Source organism: Ceratotherium simum, chromosome 2 (assembly GCF_057802395.1).
Source record: "Ceratotherium simum simum isolate JZ-2026a chromosome 2, ASM5780239v1, whole genome shotgun sequence".
Lineage (NCBI taxonomy): Eukaryota > Metazoa > Chordata > Mammalia > Perissodactyla > Rhinocerotidae > Ceratotherium > Ceratotherium simum.
In genome coordinates, this window is record NC_141901.1 from 11,222,343 (window position 1) to 11,235,011 (window position 12,669).

General features: G+C 46.6%; 1 protein-coding gene and 1 long non-coding RNA gene across 3 annotated transcripts in view; one reads left to right on the forward strand and one right to left on the reverse strand.

Annotated features, from left to right (window-relative positions):
- The window catches only part of LOC147917756 (uncharacterized), a 160,613-nt gene that overhangs the window by 18,919 nt on the left and 129,025 nt on the right, over nt 1–12,669 (forward strand). The window lies entirely within an intron of this gene.
- TNR (tenascin R) overlaps nt 1–12,669 on the reverse strand; it is a 78,832-nt gene that overhangs the window by 4,381 nt on the left and 61,782 nt on the right. Inside the window, exons 17-19 of the mRNA XM_004425011.3 lie at nt 7,019–7,170; nt 5,481–5,577; nt 962–1,123 (exon numbers count right to left, since the gene is read on the reverse strand). Of these exons, the coding sequence (XP_004425068.1) occupies nt 962–1,123; nt 5,481–5,577; nt 7,019–7,170 (411 nt within the window). The remainder of the gene's footprint in view (nt 1–961; nt 1,124–5,480; nt 5,578–7,018; nt 7,171–12,669) is intronic.

Consider the following 12,669-nt stretch of genomic DNA (forward strand, 5'->3'; position numbering starts at 1 on the left):
TACCTGGCTGAGAAGAGAAAATCATTGGACAAATGCAGTGTTTGGAAAGGCAACACCTTGATGATCTTCCGAATTCCAAGAGTCATAAAAAAGTTACTAAAATTATACGCTAGCATTTAGCCCTAAAATTGGAGTTAATGAAAGGACCAATAACTCCATGTACGAAACGGTAGAATATTTGGCAAAACAGGTTTTATGAAATGCACTATAATAGAACCCAGGAAAGAGACTGGCAAAGCCTAAGAAGCAGAATTGATATTATGTTCCAATTAAACTATTAATGCAACAGAGCTCACAGAGATGGTTGTTGTATTTGGTAGAAGTGTCATAAAAATCTATATGGAAAACGTGACCATGCATGTGGTTCCTGTGGAGGAATGAAAAGAAATGTGGCCACTGAGGAACATTTAAGTGCTGTTGTTTGTGCTTCATGGGAGTGTTACGATTACTGCTGATGAGGGGGTCATCTCAGAATATGGGGTCATCTGTTTTATGTTCATTAGTTCAAAGATGGTTTTCCGAGATGTCATTGCAGGGGCGATTTCTACCCAGACAATAGATAATTATGCTCTAATTGGATAAGAGCACATATTGATTAATCTAGACATGAAAAATCATCCCTTGCCGTTACATTGCACATTTTTTTAACTTTAAAAGCACTTTCACTGCATTTATCACATTTTTTTCTAACTTCTCTGTGAAGTAGCGCAGGCATCGCTATTATGATTTTCCAGATGAGGAAACCGAAGTCGTGAGAATTTGATTTCAGGTCACCTGAGTGGTTAGGACAGCCTGGACCAGAGCCAGTGATTCCCAGCCCTCTGCCTCCTCACTGGCTAGCAGGGAAATCATGAACTCTGTGGGTGCTGCTGCTGCCCGGTGCAGCTCAGGCCTAGAATGTGGGGGCCCTGGTCCTGCTGCATGCCTATCGCCCTCGGGGTCTGCTCAGGGGCCAGGGTACCTGCAGTGCCGTTGTAGCCTCCTATGCGCAGTTTGTACAGGCTTCTGCTGTCCTCGACAGAGAACTTGTCGTAGTGGGCGAAGGCGGCCTCCTGGCCGTCCCGCATGTCCACACGCAGCTCGTAGCGGCCCTGGGATGTGATCCTGTGTATGTTGTCCAGCCCTGTGGAGAAGAGCAGACAATGCAGTCAGCTAGCCCCAGTGGTTTTGGAAATGAGAGGCAAAATGCGACTGTGGCCTCAAAACAGATGTTATAGAGAGGAGGAGGGGTATCCAGATTGCTTTTGCCCTCAGCCCTTCCCAGGTGGTTATCAAACAGACCCTGCCAGACTCTGAAATTCCTCCTGCTAAAAGGCCAGCCCAGGTCTGCTCATGAGTTCCCACCACAGAGCAGCTCGGGGGTGCTAATACCTAATCTTGACCCAGCAACTGACGAGCCCTGAGCCTCGGGATTCCTGTCCCTGTCCCCCACCATCTCCCATACCAAACCATGGTGTTGGGTGAAAATGACAAGAGGCATCATATGGTCATGAGTCCTTTGGAGTGAGTGATAGGAAGCAAGAGGAAGAAACACTGATCAGAGGAGGTCAGAGCGGGACCTAGGGGTCCAAGATGTCTGGAACCTGGATACCTGCGAAGGAAGATCTCACCTTTCATCACACTGCCTCTCCTTCTCTCAGCCTCCAGCCCTCCTGTGGCTCCCATCGCCAGGTCAGGGAGCACTGTCACCTGCCTCCTGACAGGTTCCCTTCTCTCTGATCTACCTGCTACAGCTGGCATTGCTACCTCTTCACTGGTCTTTCCAGGCAGTTACCCTCACTCACTAGCTCTCTCTTTGGCCTCTAAGCTTCCCAGGCCTTGGTCCAGTAGATTCTTGTACGGTGCAAACCTCCGTGAGTCCAGTGTTCAGGCAGAGCCCAGATTCTCCTTGGTGATATTTTCTCATATGTATTTTCTTGTCTGCTTGCCCTGGCTGGCTGTGCCCCAGGACTTTCCAATTTTGATCCATTTGCCCAGACTTTGAGCTACTCACCTTGTATTGCTGGTGATCTCTGAGTCCTCCTGATTTCTATCTGCCTATGGAACTGGGGTCCCCTTGCTTTGCTGTGGCAGCTGATACCTACCAGAATATGCCCTGATTTAGAATCAAAGAATTGCAGAGATGGAAGGGAATTTGGAGATTACTTAGGCTAGTCTCTTTGTTTTGTGGAAAAGAAGGCTGAAATCCAGAGAGGTGAAATGATTGGCTGAGGGTCACCTGGATCCTTCTGCTTCCCTATCCTGTTTGAAATTTAAAGCAGTACACTGATTATAAGTCAAATGCTGTTTGACTGCTGTTTGCTGTTTGCTGGGTTGCTGACCCACAAGCTACCCTAGACTTGTGCTTGTGTGGATGAACGGGATCCTGGTGGTGCCTTGCCCAGATGCCCTGAATTGGATGGTGGACGCATCTCTTAGCTGCTACAAGTGTTGGCTGCTAACAACTCACTGTTGCTTCCTTATTGGATAATTGCCCTTGACCAAACGGGAGTTACTTCCCCCTGGAAGCTACACTCTCCCTCCCCCATGGCTTGGGGCAGACTTCCATCAATGCCTGCTGTAGGGGGTACAAAAGCCCAGCCCCCTTGCCCCAGTGGGGACCAACTCTGAGGAGCAATTCGTGCTCCAGAGCTTCCCTGAGGAGCAGACTGAAGCTAATCTCCCACCGAGACCCTATTTTTGCACTTTTTCCCCTGCTCTATCCTGCTTCCCCATTCCTCTTCTCCTGAGAGCACTCCTCGGATAAATCACTTGAACAAGAATCCCAGTCTCAGGCTCTGCTTCAACTTAGGACATAAACCATAGGTCAGAGTGTTACCCCCAACCTGAGTATTGCTGCCAAAGTGCACATCATCAAGGCAGGCCTCTATTCAAGAGGCCTCACTGGCTGCCTACCTAGTACCTAAGGCAGTAAGTCGAGACTTCTCTTCCGTACTTTAGAACCATAACGTGCCCTCATTCAACCCACCCAACCTCATTTTCTTCTTTCCCTGACTTGCACCTTCCCTCTAGTTGGATGGTTTCTTTACTATTCCATTTGCACATGTCAAAAGGATCCTTGTCTTCCTTCCCTTCTTGTCCCCTTCCCTTCTGCATTCTTCCTACTCATCCCTCGGTGCCTTCTCCATGAAGCTGAACTCTTTCTTCTCTGAATATCTGTGGCTTTCCTGTCAGTAGCTCATAGGTTAGTACAGTGTTTCCCAGTGTGGGATGACATCTCTGATGATATGAGAAATATTTTGGGAATAGTACTAAATAATTTTGAGTATATAGGGAGAAAGGGATTTCCAAATTCTATCTCTTTATTAATAGATTAAGGAGAAGGCTTAACCCTGATCCTAACCTTGACATTCAGTGTCAGTTTGGTTCTATACTTTATGTTTTAACACTCAACACTTTCTTTTTTTTTTTTTTAAAGATTTTATTTATTTATTTATTTTCCCCCCAAAGCCCCAGTAGATAGTTGTATGTCATAGCTGCACATCCTTCTAGTTGCTGTATGTGGGACACGGCCTCAGCATGGCCGGAGAAGCAGTGTGTTGGTGCGCGCCCGGGATCCAAACCCGGACTGCCAGCAGCGGAGCGCGTGCAATTAACCACTAAGCCACGGGGCCGGCCCAACACTCAACACTTTCTAATCTCCATTTTTAACACTACTACCACCACTGGCAACAACAACAGGCTTGGAGCCTCCGTATTTATCTGTCATTTAATAATATTATTGTTTCTTTTCATTGCATTTATTTTTGAGGCTCCCTTTTATTTGTGGTACATGATAATTAGCTTTCCATTTTCACAAAAAATAGATTTAATTAAATAAAATAAGTGATATATAGAAAATTTAAGGCACAATAGTTCAGATATTTCACAGATATGACAAAAGTTGTGAAAGTGTCACACAGTGGCTGAGGTTTGGGAAACATGAGCACCGTACCGTGGGTGCATTAATTCATGTGCATTACACTTGTCTCCCAAGCTGTCTGCAAACTCTTAGATGGTAAGGATATTTTCCTATTCACTTGACTTCTCTCTCAATGTTTTTATATGATTTTTTACCTTGTATTTTTATTACTTATATCAGGAAACACAGATCTAGGCATCTAATAGGTTCTTAATAAATTTTTATCATTCATTGATTGATTGATATCTATATTTTAGGTACCTACTATTTCTAGGCACTGCAATAGGCAATGGGGTTAAAAGATGAATATGATGTGGTCCCAGCCCTAAAAGAAGTTTACATGGTATAGTCAAGAGAGGCAAAAAGGAAAGTGGACACTGTGATTTAGGCCACAAAACAGGGAGTGGTCGATTCTCCCCCAGGCAAAGGGTGAGAAAAATGGGTAGGATAGGTTCTATGTAGGAAGAGATGTATAGCTGCGTCTCTGAATATGCACAGAACAGCAAGGGCACAGGGGAGGGGAATAGTTGGCTGGCAGAGTGGTCCTTGCAGAGGCAACATTAGTAGCTCTAAGTGCTTGGAATTTGGTGTTGGAGTGGCGGGAGTGGAGTGAGGCATTTAGTGGTGGGGAATAGGCTCCAGAGGTATCCTAGAGTGGGCTTTGGGTACCTTAGCTAAGGTGCTTGGCCTTCACCTGGTGGTGACAAGGAGTCATTGAAAAGTTTTACAAATGAGGTTAGCCATTGCTCAGATTTTGGGTGTGAGCAAGATCATTCTAGTGGCCATGTGGACAGTGGGTGGTCCTGGAGGCAGGGAGGCCAGTTAGGAGGATGTTATATGAGCATCCAGGAAAAAGACAGTGAGGCCTGGATGAGTTAGTGACAGGGGAGACAGACAAGAGACCACAAATTTGGGACACAATTATTCGCCTTGCCCCTGCCTCCCTTTATAATCACTATGAAAATCTCACCAAGAAGCAGATGCAGGTAAGAATAAATCCCTTGCTTTCTGGGATTGGCTCCATGGCCATCTGCCCGGGTCAGGTGTGTTTACCTTCTCACACCAGCTCAGTTCTCAATCTACACCTCCTGCTTGTGTCAGACCTCCAGGAAATTGCTGGTCACCTCTAATGCCATTTTCATTTTATCCCTTCCCTTCTCAAGTCAGGTAATAACACTCCTTTCAGAAACTAGAGTAGAGTGACTGCCTCATTTCTCTGCTGACCCGCAGGCTGGCTGGCTGGGCTTCGCTTCTGAGAGATGACCAACTAGCCTGTTGCTCCCTGTGCCCCCTTCCCCAACCAGGCAGTTCACTCCCTTTGTAGTTGCCTCATGTCAAGATCCATCAGCATAAGAGACTATTAATGAGGATGGGAAGAGACCGAGCAAAGAGGAAAACACCACAATAAGATAAAAACAGATCAATCGTGGAGCCAAACTGAGCAAGAGGTACTGAAAGCAATTCACGAGCTGTCAGCTTCTCGACGGGGTTTTGGATAATCCCAGATGGAAACAGAAAGGAGAGAGAGGCACAAAAAGCCAGAGCATCACTCCAAGGGAAAGCAAACAGGAGGCGTTACCCAGCCAAAACTCATCCTCCAGGTTCCCAAAGCCAACACGGTACTCCGCCCATTTCCGGAAAAAATCAGTTTGGCCATTCTGCCGCCTCTGGAATACCTGTGAAGAGAAAGGTGGAAATCATGAAAAAAATGCTAAGGAAAATGAACTCTAATGAGTGAAATTGCTATAACGGAGTTTTATATCTGCAACGACAAAGATGCTCAGATAAGGAACACCACAGTACAGAGCATGGTATTTGCACAGCCGTTTTTGTAGGAGATGCTCAGAGCCCTTCTGAAGTGCAGAGTCCCCTGACGAATAGACCATGGTGTGATGTTGACACTAATTTGCACCCCTGCAATGTAGAAGGGATTCAGGATATATCAAACCCCCAAATAGTCAGGGGAACTAGGCTTGGCTCTCAAATTAGTTTTTTGCACCATGGAATGCAGGAGAAAGCATTTCTCACCAAAAGAATGGGACCAGCTTCAAATCAGCTCATAATTGTCATTGTCCTATCGCAGGCAAAGCAACTGCATATCATTCACTTTCCGAGCTAAGTGCTAATTTCATTTAACCTCCAATACATCAGCCTCAGCTTCAAGTTCTAGTTATGCTTTAAGAAGGAGGCACAAATATGTCAGAAACATAAAAGAAAATGTCTCCCAAGAGTAGCTGTTAGGAGCACAGCTACCATTTAACTCCATTCAAAAACTATCCATTTTGCACCGTGAAAAATCTGGCGCTGTGTATTAGCAGCGCTGGAGGGGGATCCACAGGAGGGTAGGTGGAGGGGCTGGGTTTCCACCACGCACCGACTCAGGCCCACTCTAGGGCCAGGCTGCTAGAACTCTCCCCCCGCCCAGTGCCCTGCCCTGAAAGGTGGGACCATTTGTGAGGCTGCCCTTTCTCTTCCCTCTGTACTGCCCTATCAGACATGGGAGGAGGGTGGTGACAGGAAATGGTGTCTCTCTTTTCCCAACCACTGGTGCTCCCTGGAGGCTGTGACAGCTCTGGGGAAGAACCGGGGAGGCCAGGGAAGGATGGGACAGGGGTGGTCTTTGTAACTAAAAGTGGCTATCCATGTTCTGCCCCTCATCTGCTCCTGCATATGCAATCCTCCAGTAGAAAGATCCTAATCACCTCTGCATAGAGGCTCTCCTCCTCCTGTAGAGAAGCTGCCTCCTCTATTCCTTTATTATAGCTGTAGTCTTCAGCACGCAAGACCCGTGGGCCTAAGTGAGCCCCTAGTCCAATTCCCTGGCACCCTCCTGCATGAACTGTCCCCACAGAAGGAGCAGTCTTCCTGGGGCCCCTTCACTGGGCCGGGCCACTGCAACCTTAATATGCTTCTTCCTCCCTCCGCCTGGCCAAACCTAGGATTGGGCAGCTGAGCAAGGGCCCTGAGGGCAATGAAGAGCCCTAAGTTGGACATGTGGGGGTAGATGAAAGGATGGCCAGAGGATGGTGAAGTTTGGGTTGCTAGGCGCTGAGCTGCTGAGCAGGGTGGACTAGAACACCCAGGATGTTTGCATGGAGGACAGGCGCACGTACTTACAATCCAGCCACCCCCGTCCGTGGTCATGTCACAGTAAACCTGTAACTTCTGGCTTAGCTCTCCATGGAGGAAGATGGTGTAAACCCCACTCAGAGTGTCTCCATTCATCAAATGCTGGGCACAGTCTTGAGGATGAGGGAATATCCGGCCCCCTGCACAGGAAAAGAGGCAACTTTCAGAAAGAGTCCTTTCTCCCACTATGTGTAAGAGCCCCTTGGATCAGAGAAGATTTTACAGAGCCTCATGTTACTTCATTAAGAGCTGTAAGAAATCCTCACTGGATCTCAAACAGTGTGTGGGAACCCTGCACCATCCTGCATTTCCCCTCTTCAACTGAGGCTGATTTATCAGATAATATACAGGCTCATGGGATCTGAGGACCAAAGAGATGGGTTCACAGTCTGGCTCCTCCACTTACCTATTTGTTCGGCTTTAGGCAAGTGGCCTGATTTTCCTGGGCATCAGTTTTCTTATCAGTAAAATGGGGATAATAAACATCCCCCCCACCCACAAGGGTCAAGGTGTGTTACTGCAGTTAGCGATTGGTTACTCAGGCCATGATTATGGATGCATGGGCCACAATAGATGACTGTAGGGCCCACCTTCAAAAGGAAGAGAGGCATCTGAGCTGAGCCTTCTGCCATCTTCACAGCAGCCGGTAAGGAACGTCCAAACAGGCTCAATGTTAGCAAGAAGATGGATATCCATTCCTCGTGCAAAATAATCTGATTGGACTAAACAATCGAATGGCTGTGTGTTACAGTTCAGTTTAAGTTTAAGGAGAGGGCAGGAGAGATAAATTGCTGCTCATCTTTCAGAGAGAACAGCCCAATTTGTAGAACAATATCTAATTAGCTGAAAGAGAAGCTTAAATCATGTGTCTTGAAGAGCTTAGCTTCAGGGCAAATTTTCATGCTTAGTAGGCAAGTCAAGAAGCACAGATCCCACGGGAGAAGATTTTCTGGACTGCAGGAGCTGACAGAGCAAGTAAAAGGCAGAGCTTGCCATGCGAGGAAAAGTGGTTTGGGTGCTCTGCAAATGTAATGATCTCCTGGGTCAGTGAAGAGTGTGGTGTGGTTGGTGTGGCTCAGCCTCCTGGAACGGAAGCAGAGTTATGAAGAGAGGCTAGGTAGGGACCTCATGTGTCAGTCACTCCAGTGTCCCCTAGTGACAGAACCAGTGCACTACAGGTGTGGCAGAGGGCCACTTGGAAAGTCAGCCTGTGGGTCAGGGCAAGTGACAGCATAATGCCACACAAGGAAGGTGAGATAGTGTTGCTGAATGCCCAGGTCATCTAAGACCCCTGTCACAGATCATCAGTGCAGCAGCCTGTGTTAGGAAGAGGCTGCTGGGGTTCAGTAGCCTTTATGCAAGAGCCCTGGAGATCTGTTAACTCCTCCCAGCACCAGGACTGTCCAGCTTGCAGCCACACCATGGTCAAGGGCGCTTCTGTTTAAGGTAGCTTAGAACAAAGGCATGGCCTCCTTCAGGCGTGGTTACTCCAGGGAATAGCACTACATTTCTATAGAACTTGTATTCTGGAAAGCGTGCTTTTATTTTCATTTAGTTCTTGCAAGAAACGAGAGGAAGGCAGATTGTTACAGATCAAAGACATTTTGCAGAGAAGGAAGCTGCACTCAGAAAGATCACATGACTTCCTCCGGTCACTTGAGCTCCAGTTTTCAGACCTCAAGTCAAGCGCTTCCTGCACTCTACTAAAACAGGGAATATAACGTGTGATACAGTCCGTTGGATCTGCTTCTATCCACACAGCAAAGGATTAATGTCTGTGTTTATCTTATAAGCATATAAAGCCTCAACGGTTAAAGTGACCTCAAAAAGTTCTATGTTCAAATTAAGTATCTTTACGCCCCAAAACTGATTTCCTTAATAGCTGCAGGAAAGCTCTGCACTTTCATCTCCAGCACATCCTAGACCTCGTTGGCTCCTGACCCCACCTGTCCCTGGAGGTTATGGTTACGTTTCGGGGGACAGGTGTGGGCGAGCTCCTTCCCCTCTCCCTGTTGCTTTGGAACCATCGCGATTATTTCCTGGCTTCCAGGTCATTCTCCACCTTGTCTCCGGTGGAACCAGCCTGTCTGCCTTCCTTTCTCCCCTCTTCTCTCACTGCCTGAGTTTCTCATTTCAGAAGATCAGCACAAAATGTTCTGGTCTTCAGCTCACTCCTACCTTATGCACTAAGAGCCCTTTCTCCTCACTCAACTCAGCTCCTTAAAGGGGCCAAAGCCCCAAATTTCTTCCCAATACCCAACGTGTCCCCAACAGGACATCTTGCCCCAAACCTCAAAACGACAACCTCATACAAGTAAACATATAAAAGCAAACCAAACTTCAGAATAGGTAAATACATGATCTTATACAGTCTCCTTCACTTTGGTAATGTAGATGATTTAATATTTAAGTTATAGGTAGTTTTAAAAGGCTCAAACGTATGAGTTGCTTTAAAGGTAGACCTACTAAAGACAAAAAAACTGAGATGACTTGCTCTGGAGAAGAGAAGTTTTTAAATATCTGAAGGACTGTCATATAAAGAGGGATTCATTTTTTTAAAGTCAGAAAATGGGAATAAAATCAACTTAAGAAAAAAGTGTGATCTAAGGGGTGTCAAAAGTTTGCATGGGATTAAGGTCCCAGACTGCACCCTGGGAAAGGAAGGCCACACTTTCTTCCTTCCAGGAAGAAATCCATCCCTGCATTGGGATGGCTGGTGGTATGCTCACCAAGTTTGTTGTGGGGTTGGGGGGGTGAGGGGTGGGTGGTGGGAGGGGGTAGAGGGGTTGGGAGGTGGGAAGGGGTAGAGGGGTGGGGAGGTGGGAGGGGATAGAGGGGTGGGGAGGTAGGATGGGGTAGAGGGGGGGATGTGGGCAGGTAGAGGGGTGGGGAGGTGGCTGATGCATAGTTGCTGGTGCACTTGTCTTACCTTTGACAAATTGCAAGGTCACCTGGTTATTTATGCATTTGATTTACTGTAATTTAGTCTGTGGCATTAATGGAAAGAAAATCAACAAGCTTTTTGCTCATCCAGCTGGGATTTTCAGATCCTGGGCGTTTGGAGAAGACACGACATTTATCATGAAACCATTCCTCTCCGCCCCCCTCCAGCTGTTAATACTGCCAAAGTTTTGCCTCACACTACCAGTCCTCAATAAAATTATTCCTTTTCACCAGACGAGAGGAAGCAGAGGCTCACTAATTGTTCCCAAACTGGGAACTTAATTAAAATTCAGATTCCTGGGCTCTGCAGTAGATCTACTGAATCAGACTGTTGGGGGGTGGGTGGTGGGGAATGATGTTTTACCAAAGCTCCTCAGACGAGTCTGAAGACCGGCTGGATTTGAACTCCACTCTTTATCTGGTATGTTTTCCTCTTCTCAGAGAGGCCAAGAGGTGGAATTAGTAAGGCAGACAGTGACCCCAATGGGCTTGGTGGTCTGCTTTCTCTGCCTAGAGCCATATGGCTAGGTGGATAAACAGACATTGTCTTGGTTTCATTCTCTCTCTCTCTCTCTCTCCCCCCTCTTCCCTTCTTTTCTTTCCCTTCCTCCCTTTCCTTCTCTCTCCATTTCATTCCCTCTCTTCTTCCCAGTAGATATGTCTTGAATGGGCTGGTCCCCAAATTTAGATTGGGTGAGAGGGGATAAGAGACTCTATTTATCTTTGAGTTTAAGCCAGTGTTCCAGTTTTTACCATGAAGTTCTGCTTTGGGGGTTACTGGATTTGGGCTTAGCTATTAATAAAGAATACACTGATTCCTGTTCTGCAGTGTTCACTGCATGTCTACTGTGGCTTCACACATTTTTAGGAGATGGCCAGGGCAGATTTCGGGCATCCCTAGCTCTCTGGATGTCATACTATCTAATATCATTGGAAACTCACCTTTAACTCTAACATAGATCATTCCAGTAATTTTTCCCAAAGCAGACATGTTAGAGCCAAGAGCAAAGCTGGGAGGCTTTTCTTTTCTTTGGTGCAATAACTAGAGCCTGGCCTGACAAAGAGGCATTTTTTTTTTCTAGTACAGGCTGCAGTGATTACCAAGTTAAGAGGAAAGCAATGCCAAGTGATTGGTACCCTGAAATGTCTCATGGTTAAGTGTTTCTAGATGTAATTGTGAGATCAACAGGACCAGGGCACTCTCCAGAATTGCTCAGAAATTGGTTTGCCTTGGGCATCCGGAGGCTGAATGCTGAGTAGAGCGAAGTGTGCTACATGACACACAGTGCAAACAGCCCCCAGCCAGCCGGGAGTGAAGGAAGAGACTTTTTCTGTCCCTGCCCTGACACTTACTTGTTTTGTGTTCTTGGATGCAGCCTTCAAAATCGTCCAAGTTAATGGGTTTGGAGAGTGTCTGCTCACTGCCCACTATTATGGTCTTAGCATCAGGACTGAAGCCATAATGTCAGTGTTTCTCTCTGAGAACAGCCGTGGCAGGTCTCTCTGCTACTGCAGAGCAAAGTGTGCTGCCCCATAGAAGCAAAAGTGAGACCACCTCTGGCCACTAGCACTTAGATTTTTTTCCCCAGAAGTGAGTTTGTGGTTGGCAGGTTTGTGGGGGACAGTCTGAGGCTGTGGACAGGGCAAAATTATCAGTTCAGTTCAGCCAACACAGGCTGTCAAACCTACCGCCGTAGCCTCCTTCACAGCATCTTCCAATTCATTTGCCTGTTTATTCTTTTATGTATGCATTCAACCAGCATGTAGGAAGTGTCTGTTGGTTTCTAAATACTGGGCTAAGAAATGGGCATATAAAGAAGAAAAAGACACAGTCCTATCTCTCAGGTTGCTCATACTAAGGTGGAGAAATAGACAAACATAATCCCAAGTTCAAATGCTCCAAAAAGGGATAAACATAAAGAGCTATCAAAACAGGGAAGTGGGCATGCAATGAAGCCTGGGGCTGGTGAGGGTAGAGTGAGCAGTGGATCCTGGGATGGGGCAGGGATCAGCAAGTGTGAATCAGAAAGTACTTCTTATTTTAGGAACTGATGTTGAAGTTAGCCACAAATTGGTGGAAGAAGGGTGTTCCAGGTCTATGCAAAAGCATGGCCTATTTTGGAAACTGCAGGTTTAGGCAGGAGACAAGAGCAAGAGGTGGGTTGGATGGATGAGGAGAGACTTGGGGAGGTAAGAGCAACTGGATCATGGCATTTAAGGAGTTGAACATTTTCCTGAAGGAAATAGGATGGAGAGTCCATGGATGGACTTTAAGCTCAAGTTTATAGAAAGATCATTCTCACTGTAGAGTGGAGAATAAATTAGATGGAGGTGAGACTGCAGGTAAGACCCCATTCAGGAGGTATAGTGGGAATCCAGGAAGAGAAGTGACAACAGCCTTTAAGGAGGTAATGGGAATGGAGAATCTATGGAGAAATAGCTTGGATGTCTTCACCTTAAACAGAGTTGCTGAGGAAGGTCCTTAAGCTCTGCAGATCACCTGCCTTCTACCCACCAAGGCAAATGCAACAGGCTTCCAAATCTTCCCTTTGAAGAACAGCTAAAGGCACCTAAACAGCAAAGAAATGTTCTGACATAATTTTCCTTACTATCCCTTGGATTCACTTATATCAGGAGACCCAATTCAATAGCAGATTACTTGGTCACAGCCTGGCAGCTGTCAGCCTGGCCCCTCT